At 53.6% G+C, this 17,839-nt stretch overlaps 1 protein-coding gene across 7 annotated transcripts in view; it reads right to left on the bottom strand.

Moving 5' to 3' along the window:
- The window catches only part of EVL (Enah/Vasp-like), a 140,089-nt gene that overhangs the window by 59,345 nt on the left and 62,905 nt on the right, over positions 1 to 17,839 (bottom strand). The window contains exon 1 of one of the 7 annotated variants that reach the window (XM_051830859.3): positions 7,646 to 7,786. The exons of 5 other annotated variants lie outside the window; for them this stretch is intronic. In XM_051830859.3, the coding sequence (XP_051686819.1) occupies positions 7,646 to 7,656 (11 nt within the window). In that variant the 5' untranslated portion in view covers positions 7,657 to 7,786. Of the gene's footprint in view, positions 1 to 7,645; positions 7,787 to 17,839 lie in introns of those variants that run through there. One more of the 7 variants, XM_070065395.2, reaches the window with a different exon arrangement.

Raw genomic sequence — 17,839 nt, 5'->3', positions numbered from 1 at the left:
GGACTTTCCTTCTCGTCCTACACTCCTTTTCTGAAACTTTCCCGGGGGCCCGCGTGGCAGCACGAGCTTGGCTCTTCCAGGGACAGCTCCTTTTTTGACTGCTGTCTTTCTCAAGGTGCAGAGGGGCACAGAGAAAGAGGGCTGAAGAGTATGGGTGGCTGATACGAGCCAGAGACCGGGGACATGCTGGAGAAAGGCAGGCCTGATGAGGCTAATTAAGCGTCACTCTCCGAGATGGCGTGGGCGAGTTGGGAGAGGTGGGCTGGGAGTCTGAGCTCTGCCTGGCCAGCTCGGGCCATCAGTGAGCCATGTGACCTCAGGGAAGTGGGTGGACAGCTCTGTCAGGGGAGGGAGATGATCTTGCCGAGCCATCTGTTAAATGTGCTGGATATCAAGTGAGACGAAGGACATAAGAAGGAGAGTGGATTATTAAACACGATTCCCACCCAGCAGGCACCATTTGAACAAGGAAATGTTGGCTTAAAGAGACAGCAGGCTGGCCTCAGGCAGACTCAGTGTGAAACTGCCCGCATGTCCACATGTGCAGCCAGCACTGCCTTATTCTTGCATCCTCCAAGGAGAAAAACCAGGTGGTAGGCTGCTCACCATAGCCTGGGAAGTACCTGGGACTTCAGCACGCCAGGTAGGGCTGGGCTGTGGCTGGGCTGTGGCTGGAGGTGCCTTGTGCTGGGCTGGGCTGTGGCTGGGCTGTGGCTGGGCTGGGGCTGTCTTTGTGGAGTGTCGCTGCCCACAGGGAATGTCACTGAGGTCCAGGCAGTCCTGAGCCTCGCTGTGGGGAACCTCTGTGCTGGGTCTCCAAGCCCTGCTTGCACCAACACTCACCTCTGGTGAGCAGAGCCAGTCACTTCCTGGCGGAGTGACCGCCAGTGAAGGGCATGCTGGGCCTGGCCCCCTGGCTCCTCACCCTCCCCTCTCTCCAACCCCACTCGTGTGTGTGGTGCATTGGAGAGTCCTTTCTCTCTGTCCCCAGGTGGAGGGGACAGACGCACACACAGCCCTGCGGTGGCGCTGCATCGAAAGTGTGCAGAGCACACGGGCGTGAGAGGAGGGCTCCTTACTTCTGCCGAGGGACTGCAGGACTGCTGCCACCAGCGAGAGGCAGAGGGGGAGCATCAGCAGAGGTGCAGAAGTGTCGCCTTCCCCATCACAGAGGCCTCACACTTCTTACCAACACCTGCTCCACGGGAACGTGGAAAGCAGCATGGCGCCACCAAGCCCGAGTGCAGTAACCGAGAGACAGAGACCTGGAGCCATGGCCTCCTGCGTCTGGGGAAGGCGAGTGACTCCCAGTGTCCCACACTGAACTGCGGACAGCCTGGACTCCGCCCTAGTCCTTGCTTCCTGCCCTACAATGGGCTTCCTGCTGTCCTCAGCAAGGCAGGAAATCCCAACCCCTCCTTTTCTTACTGTTTTTTTTGTTTGTTTGTTTGTTTGTTTTTTGACAGGCAGAGTGGACAGTGAGAGAGAGAGACAGAGAGAAAGGTCTTCCTTTGCCGTTGGTTCACCCTCCAATGGCTGCCACGGCCGGCGCGCTGCGGCCGGCGCACCGCGCTGATCCGATGGCAGGAGCCAGGAGCCAGGTGCTTTTCCTGGTCTCCCATGGGGTGCAGGGCCCAAGCACTTGGACCATCCTTCACTGCACTCCCGGGCCACAGCAGAGAGCTGGCCTGGAAGAGGGGCAACCGGGACAGAATCCGGCGCCCCAACCGGGACTAGAACCCGGTGTGCCGGCGCCGCAAGGCGGAGGATTAGCCTAGTGAGCCGCGGCGCCGGCCTTTCTTACTGTTTTGACACCATCCTCCCTCCAACTTTTCACTTTGAAAAATTTCAAATGCGAAACACTGCACCACATACACTCTCGTTAACTGACATCTCAGTTCGCCCCGGTGACCATTTTGCCGTTCATGAGTTACCTGTTTTTAATTCTTATTTTCCTGAGCCATTTGAAAGCAAGTTTTAATTCTGGGTACATCATGCATTTCTGTAAAGTAAGGATATTCTAAACATGTATCTTAAATACTATTATTATACCAAAGAAAACCAGCAGTTTACTGATAAATCTAATGAGGAGTCCGTGTTTCTTCCAAAAATGTTGCCGATTTGGATCCAGTATCCATTCATACATTCCCTTTGGTTGTATTCCTCTCTTTTAAGCCCAAATAAAGCTAATTTTTTGTTACTCATTAATGCTATTTTTTTTGGTGAAGAATCCAGGCCCATTCCAGATTGTTCCGTGGGACTGAATTCAGGAGGAATGACACACAGGTGATGCCAGGGCATGCACCATCTGTGGGGGAGGCAAAGGCTGGTCAAGGGGTAGTCTCAAGTCCCCTCCAGTGGGAAGGTCCCTTTCCCCCGGTGAGTGGATCAGCTACAAGGTAACTGCCTTTCTATTTTTTTTTTTTTTAAGTAGGAACAGTCTGAAGCATGTGTGCTGCCTGCAGCTGACTTAAAATGCGTGCTGTGAAGCTCTCTGGGCCCGGGGGAGTAGGTTCCCACGGCTCAGTCCAGGAAACGTGGTGCCACATCACAGAGCTGCTGGCTCAGGTGGGGCCCAGCGCCCTCCCCCATGCCACGCTGAGCCTGGTGTTTCTGGATTCGTGCCTGCCATGTACTAGCGACGTACAACTATTTTACAGACACCACTGTCAGGTGTTTTTGGTGTCAGGAACCCTTTACGTTCATAAGACTACTGAGGATGCCAAGAAGTGTCTGGAGGTTGAGTTTATCCCTGCTCACCACACTTGAAACGAAAACGAACACGTGAGAGCAGAGAAGCAGGCATTTTGACAGCTCTCGGCGATGACATCATCGTGTGCCATGTGACTCTGGAGAGTTTCCCTGTGCACTCAGGAGACAAGTGTCTCAGTATCCTTGGAAACAGGTTTTGATGCACAGACCCCTGGACGGGTCAGTTCTCCGGCCACGTTGCAGGAGGGAAAACAGAGCACTGGGCCTATGGATGTGTAGCTGGTGACAGCCCGAGCTCCATTTCTGTTGAGTGTTGAGAGAGGCTTTGGGTAAATGAGACCGAGTTTCAGTGTGGGACCTTCCACGCTGGCTGGAGGGTCCGAGGTGTCACGTCTCAGGCAACCAGAGTATCTGCTTCTCTCCTCTGCTGCTGGCATCCCACACGCTCAACAGTTGGGCCCCACATCCCCGTGACCTCCAGTGGGATGGGACGAGCCTTGCAGACAGCCGCTGCGAGTCTGAGCTGTCTCACGTCACTTTCCAGGCTCTTTCAAGCCTACCTGTCCGTGGGGAACCATCTGATAGCCTACGTGGCCATCAAGTATCCTCAACCCTTTAACAATTTCTGATTATTATTATTTTTTTTTTTTGGACAGGCAGAGTTAGACAGTGAAAAAGAGAGAAAGAGGGAAAGGTCTTCCTTCTGTTGGTTCACCCCCAAATGGCCACCACGGCCGGCGCGTTGCACCGATCCGAAGCCAGGAGCCAGGTGCTTCCTCCTGGTCTCCCAACAATTTCTGAATTCTGACACGTGACCAGGGCCCGTGACTCTGATCACTTACAGACAGCTATGCAGGTCTGGCTTGGGTGAAGGTTGGGGCAGGACGTTCAGTTCCAAGCATAAGCTAGCAACCTAGGATGGAGGGCCTGGCGCTGCCCCACTAGCACCCTGACCGTCAGTGCAGCCCCATGGCTGGGCTCCATCAACATCTATGTACCAGGCGAGGGACAGACAGACACAAATGACATAGGCATCCTGTGTTTGAGAGACCAAGCTGGTAGAGGGCTCTGGAATGCAGAGGCATGGTACAGTGCCACGGGGACAGACAGATCTCTTGGGGTTCTAACAGTGTGGAAGGACAGAGGCTGCACGCGGTAACAGGTGAAGTCTAGTCTCCTCTCTGGTTTTGGAAGGGACTCTAGCTGAATGCCTGGCACCCAGCACTCCCACAGGGGCAGCTGCTGCCCTTGTCTGCCCCAGCACCTGAGGCACGTGGACTGTGTGAGGCAGAGGAGGGCACAGCGTTTCGGAAGCTCTGCAAATGCTGTCGCTCTGAGCTACCTGTGAGGATCAGACCTCAAAGGAACAGGGGCCGTCACACATGGGACCTCGACACAGACACGGGCACGGGCGGCAGGGATGCGGTGACCCAGGCCGTGTGATACTTCTCTCGTCTTTATGCCCTCTCGACCTTGCAGAGTCCCCCTGCCAGAGCGGGGTGAGCAGTCAGTGACTCAGCCCAGGTGGCCAACAGCAGCCTGGACAGGGAGCTGCCGCCCCCTCCCTGTCTGAGGGCCAGGGCACGGCTGCTCGCTGGCCTTCTTTGCCGTGCCCCATCGGGAAGCTCCACTGCGCAGCAGCAGCTCTGCTGACCCAAGCATCAAAGAAAGCTCAGAGCAGGCACTGCCAGGCCAGGGGGTAGGCCCTGGGGAGGGAAACGGCAAACAACAAAATAAATCAGCATATCAGGAGGCGACAAGTGCTCCCAAACCCCGAGCACAGCAAGGACAATGGGGACGCCAGGGCCGGGACTGCAGGTACCTGCTCCCCCGGCACTCATGGCTGCTGTGTCCCTGGGTGGCACTGACATCAGCCAGCACCTCCTGGGAGCCCACCCCATGCTCCACCTACTCCACACTGGCGGCAGAACTGGCAGCCAGCCCCTCTGAGCGGAGAGAACTCCCACCTTGCACGGGCTGGACTCGGGTCCCCCCCACACCCACCCCAGCCAGGCAGCCCTTCCTCATCAGACTGCTTCTCTCCAGCCCACCCACCTCATCCTAGCTCCACGCTGTCCCACCTGCTGCCACCATCACCTGGATGGCTGTGGCAGCCTCCCGAGAGGCCACACCGATGACCCCAGTGCACGCAGTGGCCAGACGTCTCCCACTTTTGTAGAGCCCTGCACAGGCTTCCCGAAGCACTGAGTGAAGCCTACTCCTGAGCAGAGGCCGCAGGCTCCACGAGACCAGGCCCTCTCTGCCCGCAGCCCTCTTCCCGCTGCTTCAGCCTCCAGATTCCTGTCTGGCCCTGGAACCCGCCATACAAGGAGTACAAGCTGCTCCCCCTTCAGGCCCGGTTCTCACCCCATCCCTCCTGGTCCCTCAAGGTTTCTACCTCTAGACTTTTGCATGGCTGCAGCCCAGTCACTGTCCACACAGGGCTCCTTGTCGTCTTTCAATTCCTGGTGTTTGGAGTTCTTGACTGGAGCTGCCCCCAGTCCAACATGAGGACAAGAGTGCCCGTCTTGCTCACCTGTTCCCTAGCACCTGGAGCTGCCCCCAGCTAACTGGCTGACTGGGATGCCTGCGTGATCCCTTCTTAAAGCAGCCACCCCTGTCCGCGAGGGTCACCTGGGAGCCACTTTCTCCTTGAAGTCTTTCCTATCAGCCCCAACTGTGTTCTTGCTGTCTACTGGCTGTCTAGCCCGTCCCCATCTGATCAGCTCCAGCTTGGGGCAGAGCAGAAGGGCAGCGTCTGCCGCCGGGACACCCAGCGTGCTTCCTGCCCACTCTCTCCTCTGCATGGCGTCTTCCTCTAAGAAACAGAAACAGCAGCGGCATTTGCCACCTTCAGGACTGTTGTGAGAATTCGCTGGAGTAAGGCCAGAGAAAGCTTTCTATGCACTGTCCTGTCCATGGTCAGGTGCTCAGAAAGGGCCCTTGACTGATAGGCGGCCACCGGCGGGGCTGACGGGACGTTTCCATGATCCAAGGCCATCTGCAGCCTCACCCAGCACCACAAAGCCCAGGGATTTCGATATTACGTCCCCGCCCAGCAGCGGGAGGAAGAACGCAATGCTGGCTATGCTGTGGCCCCACCAGTGCAGCCTGCTCCACGGCAGGGTGGGACTGGCTTTGTTCTGGTGTGGCCACCAATCCATTCACCACAGACAAGCGCTGGCTAAGCCTGGGCCCCAGCTTCCTCATCTCTGCATTTAGATAGCAACTGGAGTTTTAGGCTTCAGGCTTCAACAGCACCACCACCAGCAGCTCAGCTTTCCTTTCCTTAACAAAATAGTGAGAGAAACAGAAAATAGGCAAAGGCAGGGATTTTGGCTCAAGTGGAGGACGGGACACCCACAGCACCACTAGCAGTCCTTCCACGAAGGGCAACTTGGGAAACTTGCAAGATTTCAATGCTTTCAAAAGACCTTTCAGTAGAGTTCCCCGCGTTCCCTCCCATTCACTCCTGAGGCTGGGTTCCACAGTCCGGAGCAGTCACGGGAACAGGAATGACCCCTGAGAGTGACTTGGGATGTTAACGTGCCTTTGAAAAGCGCTCCACCCACAAATCCTTTAAAGCAAAAGGAAAATTACTGAGATGATAGAAAACTGGCTGCAAAGGAGCAGAAATAAAGTCCACAATAAACAAAACAGTGTGTTTCCCTGGTGGGGTCGGCCTTGGGGCCGAAGGCCACAACCCCAGCAGTGTGGCAGAGGCTGTGCCGCAAGGTGAGAGCTGCGCCCTGTGCTGAAGCCCCCTTGCTGCCCAGGGGGGCCCTGGATGAGCCCTCCTTACTCTCATGCAGATTTTTGTTTGATGGCCATGGAGAGAGCGAGAGAGACACAGACAGATCTCCCTTGGCGATCCACTCCTCAAATGCCCACAAGAGTTGGAACCGGGCCCAGAACTCAACCCATGTTCTCACAGGTATGCATGGCAGGGACCCGGCTTGGACCATGGCCTGCTGCCTCCCAGGGAACACATTGGAAGGAAGCGGAAGTCAGGAGCCAGAACCAGGCCCTGAATGCAGGCACCCTGATGAGACGCAGGTGCCCTGACTGGTGTCTTAGCTGCTAGGCTACGTGCCTACCCCATCTCACATCGATTTTCAGAACTCACTGCAAAGCACTTCTGAGAAGCACAGGCGGACCCACCTGCTTGGGCTCCAGTTCCAGTGCTCCCCTAACCAGCCGTGCTGCCCTGGGCAAGCCCCCGAGTTTCCCTCTCGGGGGTAAAATAATCAAATGAGGAAAGTGGTGAAACAGCACTCGAGAAATTGTGAAGTGATTTACAAGGTGAGAGGTCATTGTTTTATGTTAAGTCACAAAGCTGCAATGAGTTAACCAAAGAAAAGCCCCATACCCAGAGGATAAAATGGTGCCCCATCACCTGTAGGCCTCCATGGGGCCACGGGGCAGGGCGAGTCCACGCACCATGTCAGCTGCCCTTACAGAGGGAACCCACACTGGCAGTCTGCACATCCCTGTGCCATGCAGCGATGGCCCACAGCACCCAGAGCCCAAGCTCATGAGCCTCTCAGAAGGCCAGGGCTCTGGAGCCCATGCAGAACGCATTAAGTTGCCATTATCTAGAGCCAACGACCTGCCCCAGTCCACTCTGCAGAGAAGAGCCAGAACCCACCAACCATGCCTGGCCAGAGAACCACCCTCACACCCTCACATGGTCCAGCCGTCCCTTCAGACTGGGCAGCTGCTACCTTCAGAATCAGTCCTTTCAACCTAGAAGCCAGTGGAGGTCACCAGAGACACTGGCCTGGGGAATGGAAACATTTGTGACTGGAGTGGACTCTGTCACTAACTCGCAGGCGTGTGGCCCTGGGTGGCCCCTGGCCCCAGAGTTCCCAGCTGGTGTACCAACGGGCTTCATCATTACGGTTCCCTCTCCCTGGATGGGTCCCCTACTCACACGGTAGCCATGGCGGAGAGGCTGCAGCACAGGGGACCCCGCAGGACCGGGCTGTGTCGACCCAAGGGCCACGGACCCTCTGAACACAGCAACTGATTTTTAGACTCGACTCAAAACCAAACAGGAAAAGGAAGCCGAACCAGAGACAAAGGGGAAACTAACCCAAGTTAAAAACTGAAACCCAGGTAAAAAATAGAGAAACAAGAAGCTAACAGTGCAGAGCTCTGCAGTGTGGGCGGCTGGAAGGCGGAGAGCAGGCTTGAAATGCCCAGGGCCAGCAACCTCAAGCCTGAAGCACTTCCTGCTCGGGTGGACGGAGCTGGGGCGAGGGTGGGGGCCAGGCTGGGGAGCTGGCTGCCGCACTGAGTTGGAGCCACAGAGGGGTCTGGGCCAGGTGGCATGTGCAGGGTGGGAGCAGACGACTCCCAGGCCTTGGTGAATAGAGAGGAAAGGCTATGTGATCATGTTGAGGGCCACGGACGGGGCGGGGGGGGGGGGGAGGGAGGGAGGGGGAGAGGGGGGAGAGAGAGAGAGAGAGAGAGAGAGAGAGAGAGAGACACGTGCTTCCCTTGGGAATAAACCAGGCTCTTCAGTGGTGATACTGCACTCAGCCACGACTGGCCCAAAAGGAAACACTTGAGGAGGAGCACTGGAAGCATGCCATTCACTCATCATATGAGCGTGGGGCCTCGGTTTCCTCAACTGTAAAATGGGGTCAGTCAGGCTTGTTTCACCTATCTCCACAGGGTTCTCATGAAGACAAGACCCCTTCCCCATCTTCCCTTCTAAATGTACTGAGCAGGGCGGGTGCCAGGGCGAAGGAGGCTGAGCCTCCGCCTGTGGTGCTGGTTCGAGTCCCAGCTGCTCCTCTTCTGATCCAGGTCTTTGCTTATGGCCTGGGAAAGCAGTAGAGGATGGCGCAAGTGCTTGGGCCCCTGCACCTGTGTGGGAGACCAGGCGGAAGCTCCTGGCTTTGGATTGGCCCAACTCCAGCCGTTGTGGCCATTTGGGGAGTGACCCAGAGGATGGAAGACCTTTCTCTTTGTCTCTCCTTCTGTCTGTAATTCTACATCTCAAATAAATAAAATGCTTTAAAAAATAGACACAAAAACATGTCCTGAGAACCCAATGAGGAAGCATGTGTTATTCTGGAATCCAGAAACCAAGAGCTGACCAGCACAGCAGCGCCTGCCCTGTGAGGGGGCAGCAGTTTAGAAAGGAAGAGGCCATGTCAGCGGGCCTGCATTTCAACGTCATTGCTGACGCACAGAGTGGGCTACAAAAGCAAGCTCCGCCCAGCCGCAGAGGCGAATGCACTTGCACTTGAGAGACTTTTGAACACACGTTTCCCACTAAGCACCGTTTCAGCTGCAAACCTCAATTCTGGCTCATATCTTTGTGTTCAAAATGTTTTTGATGTCCCCTTTGTGACTTCTCCTCCATCATGGATTATTTAGAAGCATTCTGTGTCATTTTGAAATGTTTGGTGTTTATGTGTAATTTAATTCTTTTTTTTTTTTTAAGATTTATTTATTTATTTGACAGGTAGACTTACAGACAGTGAGAGAGAGAGACAGAGAGAAAGGTCTTCCTTGCATTGATTCACTCCCCAAATGGCTGCTACGGCCGGCGCGCTGCGCCAATCCAAAGCCAGGAGCCAGGTGCTTCTCCTGGTCTCCCATGCGGGTGCAGGGCCCAAGCACTTGGGCCATCCTCCACTGCCCTCCCTGGCCACAGCAGAGAGCTGGACTGGAAGAGGAGTAACTGGGACTAGAAACCGGTGCCCATATGGGATGCCGGCGCCACAGCGGAGGATTAACCTAGTGCGCCATGGTGCCGGCCCCTGTGTGTAATTTAATTCTTCTCTGTGGTCAGAGAACAGGTTCAGCTGATTTGCTCTTTCGCTTTTCCTGGTACAGTCTCGGTTACTGTGCACGCATGGAGACTGGTTTTGCGGCACAGCACGTGGTCTGTCCTGGTGCGTGTACTACGTCCACGAGGAAAGAATGTGCACTTGAAACCGGGTGCAAGTGTTTCCAAAGGTGGTGGTTGGGCGGTTGGGTTGAGGTGGTTAACGGCCCTGCACAGAACTTCCGGGCGCTGCTCTGTTGTCGTTTGGTTTGTCTAATTGTTCTCTCAGTTGCTGAGAGAAAGGCTTTAAAATCTCCAGCCGTGCTTGTGGATTTGTCTGTTTCTCTCTTTAATTCTGTTCATTTTTATTTCACGCATTTTGAGGCTCTCGTTAGGGAGTTCCCACCCTGGATGGGTTTTCTGGAGTTACTGTAACTTAGCTGCTAATAAGAACACACACATGTTTATGTACGGTGACAGCAGGCCCGAAGCCCGGCCCGGTGTGGACTTTGCCAGGCTGAGACGTCGCAAGTGGAGGGAGAAGGTGCTCCCTCGCCTCTCCCGGGGGCCGCGTGCTACTGGCATTCTTTGGCTCATGGCCATTTCCTCTATCTTTCCAGCAAGCGAGGAATGCGGCCTCATTGCGGCCCTTCTGAGCACAATCAGGACAGGCCCTCTGCTGTTAGGGATGCAGGTGGGTCCGCCAGGGTCAGTAACCTGAGTCACATCTCAAGGACATCCCCATCTCAAGGTCAATAACGTGAATCACATTGGCGGAGCCCCTGTTGCCAGGTAAGGTGACGCATTCACAGGTTCTGAGGATGTAGGGAGGGTGGTGGCATTAGTCTACCTGTGACACATCCTTTCACTGTCAAGCCATGCACATCTTTGGATTTCAAGAGTGTATCTTGTAGACAGCTGACTGAGTCTTGCCTTTTCATCCAGTCTGACCATCTCATCTTTCAGCTGGGTAAGAGTCCAGTTATATTTATTGATACAACTGGGATAGCTCTACCGTGTTTCTGTGTTTCTCGTTTGTCTCATTTGTTCTTGGTTGCCCATTTCTTTTCTGCATTTTCTAGAATTCCATTTGAGTTTCTCTTCTGAGTTTCTGTCCCTCTTCAGCTTTCTGAGGTCTTCCTATGGGTTATAACACACGTCCCTGGCTTCACACGAAGGCTGCTGTACTGCACCACGTGGGGAGTCAAGAGCTCTGTAGCTACAGGACCGTGTTTTCCTCGGGCCACCTCGGTGACACAGCAGAGTCTGCACGGCATGTGCATAACACAGTGGCACAGACTTCCCTGAGATGGAGATGCGTGTATAAAGATACTAAGACACAGGTCTTTTGTATTTGTCCACAGATTTCTTCTCTGTTGCCCTTCACCTGCTCCGGATTGTCTGAGCTTCCAGCATCATTGTTTCTCGGTCTGAGGAAGCTCCTCTGGCATTTCTTGCACAGTAGGGGTATTAGCGACAAATCCTACGTTTTATCGGAGACACAGCTTCTCTATCCTCACGCCTCAAGGCGTTTTTTTCTGAACGGACTCAGAGTTTTTCCTAGCACTGCAGAGATAGTATTTTTGCTGTCTGCTGACAGCCGGCCAGCGTTCCTGTCTGACAGTCTCACACTATGGATCTTTTCCCCTCTGGTCACTTTTTTGTCTCCTCTTTTCTTTGGTTTTCAATCTGTTACTAAGATGGACTTAGGTGCAGCTTTTTTTTTTTTTTTTTTTTTTTTGACAGGCAGAGTGGACAGTGAGAGAAAGGTCTTCCTTTTGCCGTTGGTTCACCCTCCAATGGCCGCCACGGCCGGCGCGCTGCGGCCAGCGCACCGCGCTGATCCGATGGCAGGAGCCAGGAGCCAGGTGCTTTTCCTGGTCTCCCATGGGGTGCAGGGCCCAAGCACCTGGGCCATCCTCCACTGCACTCCCTGGCCACAGCAGAGAGCTGGCCTGGAAGAGGGGCAACCGGGACAGAATCCGGCGCCCCAACTGGGACTAGAACCCGGTGTGCTGGCGCCGCTAGGCGGAGGATTAGCCTAGTGAGCCGCGGCGCCGGCCGATGCAGCCTTTCTTGTAGTCATCCTGATAGGGCTCACTGGGAGTCTTGATTTTTACACACACACACACACACACACACACAGAGGGAGAGGGAGAGGGAGAGGGAGAGGGAGAGGGAGAGGGAGAGGGAGCACGCAAGCGTGCTCCCATTGATGGTTCACTCTCCAAATGTTTGCAATGGCTAAGGCTGGGCCATTGATCCAAATCCGGTGGTAGGAACCCTATCACTTGAACCATCAAAGAGTACACATTGTCAGGAAGCTGGAGGCGGGAGCCAGAACCAGGTGTTGAACCCAGGTACTCTGATGTGGAATGTGGGCACCTGGTTTGACATCTTAACTGCTAGGCCAAATGCCTGCTCCGCTGATCCACTTTAAGTCTCATATAGTCAATTCAAAAAATTTTAAATTTTAATGACTTTTTCATTTCTACTACTAGAACACTCGCTTGGTAGATGTTTAATACTTCTCATTTCTCTGCCGCAGTTCCCCGCCTGCTCGTCCCTTCCTGGAAGTCCTGAACACACTCACAACAGTCGCTTAGCAGTGCTTCCTGCCCTTCCCAAGTCAGGGTCACACCAGGGCTTTCTCCTTTGAGGGTGAGTTGGTCACATTTCTGACATGACCACTGGACACTGTGACAGTGCAGGGCCTGCATTACACTGTCTTCCTCTAAAGGTGTGGAGTTTGCTCTGGCAGGGCAGGCAGCTTACTGGCAGGTCCTTTTGGTGCTACCAGTCTTGGTGGAAATCTCAAGTTCTAGTGCAGTTTTGAACGTGGCTTCCTTACCCATGGGCACAGTCCCACTGCTAAGGAGAGGCTGCTCCAGAGTCTCCATGACGCCGGGGTGCTCAGTGAGGTGTCTTCACCCAGGCTGAGCCGGATCACCGGGGTGCTCAGTGAGGTGTCTTCACCCAGGCTGAGCCGGATCACCGGGGTGCTCGGTGAGGTGTCTTCACCCAGGCTGAGCCGGACCCCCACAGCTCCGAGCACGGCACCGCCTGCGAGCCCTGCAGCAGGCCATCTCTGCGCCACACCTGCACCGTCAGTCCTTAGCCAACAACCAGCGTGAATCCTTGCATAGAAGTCTGTCGGCCCTGCCTCTACCTTGGGGCCTCACATTCTTTAGTCCACTGTCCCACCAACGCCAATTATTCGGTAGCCTGGAGCTCCAGTGCCCGCTCCCTAAGTTCACTAAGACCGTTCAGCATGTGGCACCAGGACCAGAAAGTCATGAGAGGTGGAAAGCCGGGGCCACTGGGGGGTGGATCATGGTGCTGCTTCTCTCAAGAATCAGGGTCCTGTGCCGTTCGCTCAGTGCCTGACAGTGGTGAGGAGGTAACATTCTGTGTGTGTTTCAACATCCTTCATAAATTTTGTTCACTTTCAGAGTGTTTTTGTCAAGAGAGCACAACATTCCTATGACCTCATCACGGGGAGAAGCAGAAGACAGTTACGGTTATTACTATTCATTTCCTGACGATGCTAGCCCAAGTCTAAACACCTTCGCCGTGAGAAAGTGTCTCAGTTTCACCTTTCCGTCCTTCACATGCTGTCATGGGCTTTTCCTGGTTTTGCTAAGCAGGTAGTAACAGTGAACTCTGGGAGGTATTCTTTGAACTCTACCACCCAGTTTTAATAAAGCACAAGCAGAATCATGAGCAGCAAAAACTAGAAAGACTTCTGAGTGGGACGGGCTGAGACAGGGGCCCCAACCTGCCTGCTGTAGGTTCCTGGCAGGCACACCCTCATTCTCTACCCGCGTCCTCTTCTGCTCAGGCAAAGGAATGGCCTTGATAACAGCCACGCATTGCAGTTCATATGTCAGTCACGACAGGGCAGTAGACACTGTTGAGAAAATGGGAAATGTTGGTACTTGAGGAACAATTTAGCGAGGAAGGTAACCACTGCCTCCTGTCTGGGGCAGCACCTTACAATGTCAGCTGCACTCAGCACCCAGTACACTGCTTCGGATGTAACAGGTCCAGGGCAAACGGTGACTGCAGGAATGAACCCGCATGAATGAACCCATGAGTGAGTCGATCAATGAATGAGTGGAGAGGTAGGGCAGCAAAGCCCACACAGCACGTTGACTCCTCAGGCGTTCACTTTGCGTCTTGAACACAGTCAGTACTCAATAAACAGCAGCACTGCCTTGAATTGAGAGGTACTTCCCGCGTGTCTAGACCCCAGAAGAAAGCAGAGTGGGCTGGAAACAAGTCCTACAGCCACCTGCTTAGAGGTCTAGAGGGTTGACTTGCTACACGACCTGGGAAAGTCTCCTTGCTTCTGGGAGCTTGGCTTCCTACCCTGTGAACAGACCTCTCTGCCCCCTTCTCCCGGGGGGACGCTGGCCACAAAAGCAGCTTTGACTAGGAAACACGGAAACAAATCATGCCTGGACAACACTGGCATCGCACAAGGAGTTGTGTTAAGAAGTAAGGGTGTTCTGAGAAGGCCCTGTGTCCTAGGAGTAGAGGGAGGAAAAGGAATGGCTGTGAGAATCAGCCACCCTCACTGACATACTATGAAATCCTACAAGTAACATTGCACTAGGCCTTTCTCACGTGGTATTTGTGCTGCTGTGAGTGGAGTCGCAGAGCCTCGACTGTGGCTCCAAAAACGACAGTGGAAACCGGGCCTGCTGGAGATGCTTGCGTCCTGCACAGCTTGGCCGCACAGACATTTCTAGAAGGGTTTACGCCAAAGCAGCTCGGCCAGCCCCGAGCTGCTCAGCGGTCTCCTCCGTGCAGGGTGTGGTTCCTGCTGTCGCTGGGCCCTGACTAAGCCACCTGCCCTGTGTGATCCGATCAGAGGGAGACGCAGACCACAAGCAGCTCAGATGAAAGAACCAAAGTATCTGCAGCCTGGAGCTGGTCTTCAGGAAATGCTTTCTTCCCGCGTGTGTAAACAGGCAAATGAAGACACCGAAGTGTCCTGGGCATGTGTCAGTGGAATGCGGAGCTCTTCACCGACATCTGTGACCTCAGACTGCCACGGACTCTATGAGGACGCGATGCGATGATCTTTCAATGTCATGTACAGGGAGAAGACAGTGAAGGGTGAAATCCAATCCCGGGATTCCGAGGGTGGGGACACGTCTAGTTCCAGGCACACATCCTTGGGGTGCAGGCTTCTGCACACACTAATGTTCTCACCCCTGAAAAACCTCCCACTCATCTGCAGTCAGACTTGACTTGCCCTTCAAGACTGGATGTGCACAGTGCTTCTTCCAGGAGACACTGACAAGACAGATAGCATTGCTCCCGCTGCCTCTGTAGTGTGCAGCGTTCTCTGTTTGGGTGTCACCGAGCACTGCACTTTGGGGAAAGCCTATGTTCTTCACTCATCTTCCATGAGCCATTGTACCCAGCAAAACGTTCGGTATTCTCGGTTCAGAATCTTTGTTAGGTTACTCTGCTGAAAGGACTGGGGCTCAAGTGAGGCAGCAATTACTGTGGTCCAGGGTGGGGTAGACGTGGTTTTTTTGTTTTTGTTTTTGTTTTAATCCTAAGATGTTGAGAAGGGAACAGCCCAGTCTTGCCTGGAAGGCACCCTGCCCAAAGGTGCTTTGCTCCCAGCCAAGCTCCTGACCACACTCATCCACCGAATATGCAGATAACAGCAGCCAAGGCCACCGCATGCCCGCATGCCGCTGGAAGCAGTGAACTCACAGCGGGAAATCCTAATCTCTGAGAAGCACAAGCACCATACAAGAACGACTTAAACACAGAGAGCAAATGAAGCAATCTCTATCATGAAAAAGAATGTTTAAGATCCAACACACAGAAGAATGCCTTCAGGGAGATAAGAACACATGAAATGCAGTGGAAGAAGAATCAGTGATTTTTTTTTTTTAGTATGAAAATGTAACCCTTAAAATAAAAAGCTCAACAGATAGGCTGTGCAGAAGAAAAGGCAGGGACGAGAATAATAAAATCAGCCTAAGGAACTGCCCAGACACATCAGGAGGAGACGGGGGAGCGCTGATCTCTGTTGAGAGCAGCAGATGGAGAGAGAAGGAAGGGACGACCTATTTGCAGAACAGTGACAGAACTCTGCAGATTCAAGAACGATGCAAGAACTCAACCAGAAGGCTAACGAGGTGCCAAACAGAACCCAGCCCTTACAGAGGAGTGCAGAGTGGGCCCACTCGCTACGACAAGGGTGCGCCTTGGCAAACATTCTGCTGAGTGACAGGCATGACACGTAGCATATGACAGCGTAAGAGCATTTATGTGAAGTATCCAGAACAGGCGATTTACGGAGACAGAACACAGATTAGCAGTTATCGCAGGCTTGTAGTGAGGAAACGTGTGCCTAGGTCTTCATTGATAAAGATGAGTGATGCCACGAGAGGCCAAGGCCAGTGAAAGAAAGCTGAATGTCACTCACAGCTCCCCTAGAAACCGGAGGCATGCAGGCCCACAGAGGGAAACGCCAGTGAGAGGAGGCAGAAAGGAGGGAGGGGGCACAGGCCACAGTCCCTACTGGGTTTTCCACAGGAGAGGCGGGACAGGGAAGGGAAGACAGCTCAGGACAGCCAGCTGAGTCACTATGGGGGGCTGGGCACGGGGGCTGTCCCTGGCTCTCTGGGGCCTAGCCCTGTGCTCATCTACACAGAGAAGTACTGGGCTGGTGTGTGAGTTACACAGAGGAAGTGGTTGGGCTGTGGACTCAGGTCAGGGTTGGCTGCTTTGCATATGAAAGGCAGGCTCATGGACAAAAGCTGTTACTGTCTGTAGGAATTAGCTAGCTGGGTGGGGCAGGCTCTTCTCCAACCAATGAGGTCTCCAAATATGTCACATGGCACCAAAAGTGAAGAAACTGGAGAAACCGTTTGATGAGTACACAGTCCTGTATGAGGTGATGAACGGTCTTAAAATTAGATCGCAGCAACGGTTGTAAGACACTGGGATGAATTAAATAATACTTTGGCCAGGGCTGGGCCAGGCCGAAGCCAGGAGCCCAGAGTTTCATCTGGGTCTCCCCCATGGGTGCAGGTGCCCAAGCACTTGGGCCATCCTCCACCACTTTCCTAGGTGTGTTAGCAAGGAGCTGGATCGGAAGCGAAGCAGCTGAGACTCAAACCGGCACCCACCTGGGATGCTGGCGCTGCAAACAGTGGCTTAATCTACTACGCCACAGCGGCGGCCCCCACATACTATTTAATCACACACTGTGAAATAACTAAAGGGATTTTTAAAACACGAGAGCAAATTCTAATAATTTTTTTTTTATTTCTTAAGGTTAATTATGTTTGAATAAGCAAAGAAAATGAGTGATCATTCAAAGAAAGTGTATCCAGAACTGTGAGACAAAAATTCCAGGGACAGGGCCAGCACTGTGGTCACGCGGTCACACCGCAGCCTGCAGCACCCGCACCCACACATACATCACGGCGTGGGATCTAGTTCCTGCTGCTCGGTTTCTGATCCACCTCCCTGCTAATGCGCTTGGGAAACCTGTGGAAGACAGCCCAAGTAAATGGGTCACAGCCATCCATGTGGGAGACCCAGATGAGGTTCCTGGCTTTTGGCTGTGTTGTGGGCATTTGGGGTGTGAACTAGTGAATGGAAGATCTCTTTCTCTCTCTGAAACTCTGCCTTTCAAGTAAATTAGAATAAAACTTAGAAGCCGCAGGCATCGACAAGCTTCTGACCAGTGAGGAGGAAAAATAAGTACAGGCCTGGTCACTGCAAGTCAGGAGCAGCCACGAGGAGAATAAAACAGAAGCCCCAAGTTTCAATTCAACTGAAAAAAAATGCAATACATATACACACTAGAAGGAGGACAGGAGAAAAAAAATCACAAGAAGAAAAAAGTACGAAAAATAGAAAATGCAGGGGCTGGCGTTGTGGTGTAGTGGGTAAAGCCACAGTCTGCAGTGCTGGCATCCCATGTGGGCACTGGTTTGTGTCCTGGCTGCTCCACTTCCTATCCAGCTCCCTGTGAAGGTGCCTGGGAAAGCAGCGGAAGATGGCCCAAATGCATGGGCCCCTGCCATCCACATGGGAGACCCAGACAAAGCTCCTGGCTCTTGGCTGTGGCCTGCCCAGCACTGGCCATCCCTGGCTAATGCGACCATGTGGGGAGTAAACCAGCAGATGGAGGATCTGTCTCTCTCTCTCCCTCTCTGTCTCTGTGACTCTACTTTTCAAATAAATAAATCTTTCGTTTTTTAAAAAAAGAAAAATAGACAATACAGAACAAGAGCAGAAATTCGTGCTATGACTTAGATCTCCCAATTATTTTGCTTTTGTGCAGTTGGAACTAAACTG

This window comes from Oryctolagus cuniculus, chromosome 20, assembly GCF_051225735.1.
Source record: "Oryctolagus cuniculus isolate XC-2025 breed Fujian yellow rabbit chromosome 20, ASM5122573v1, whole genome shotgun sequence".
Classification (NCBI taxonomy): Eukaryota; Metazoa; Chordata; class Mammalia; order Lagomorpha; family Leporidae; genus Oryctolagus; species Oryctolagus cuniculus.
The sequence above is the reverse complement of the archived record's forward strand: the minus strand, read 5'-3'. Positions and strand labels throughout refer to the sequence as shown.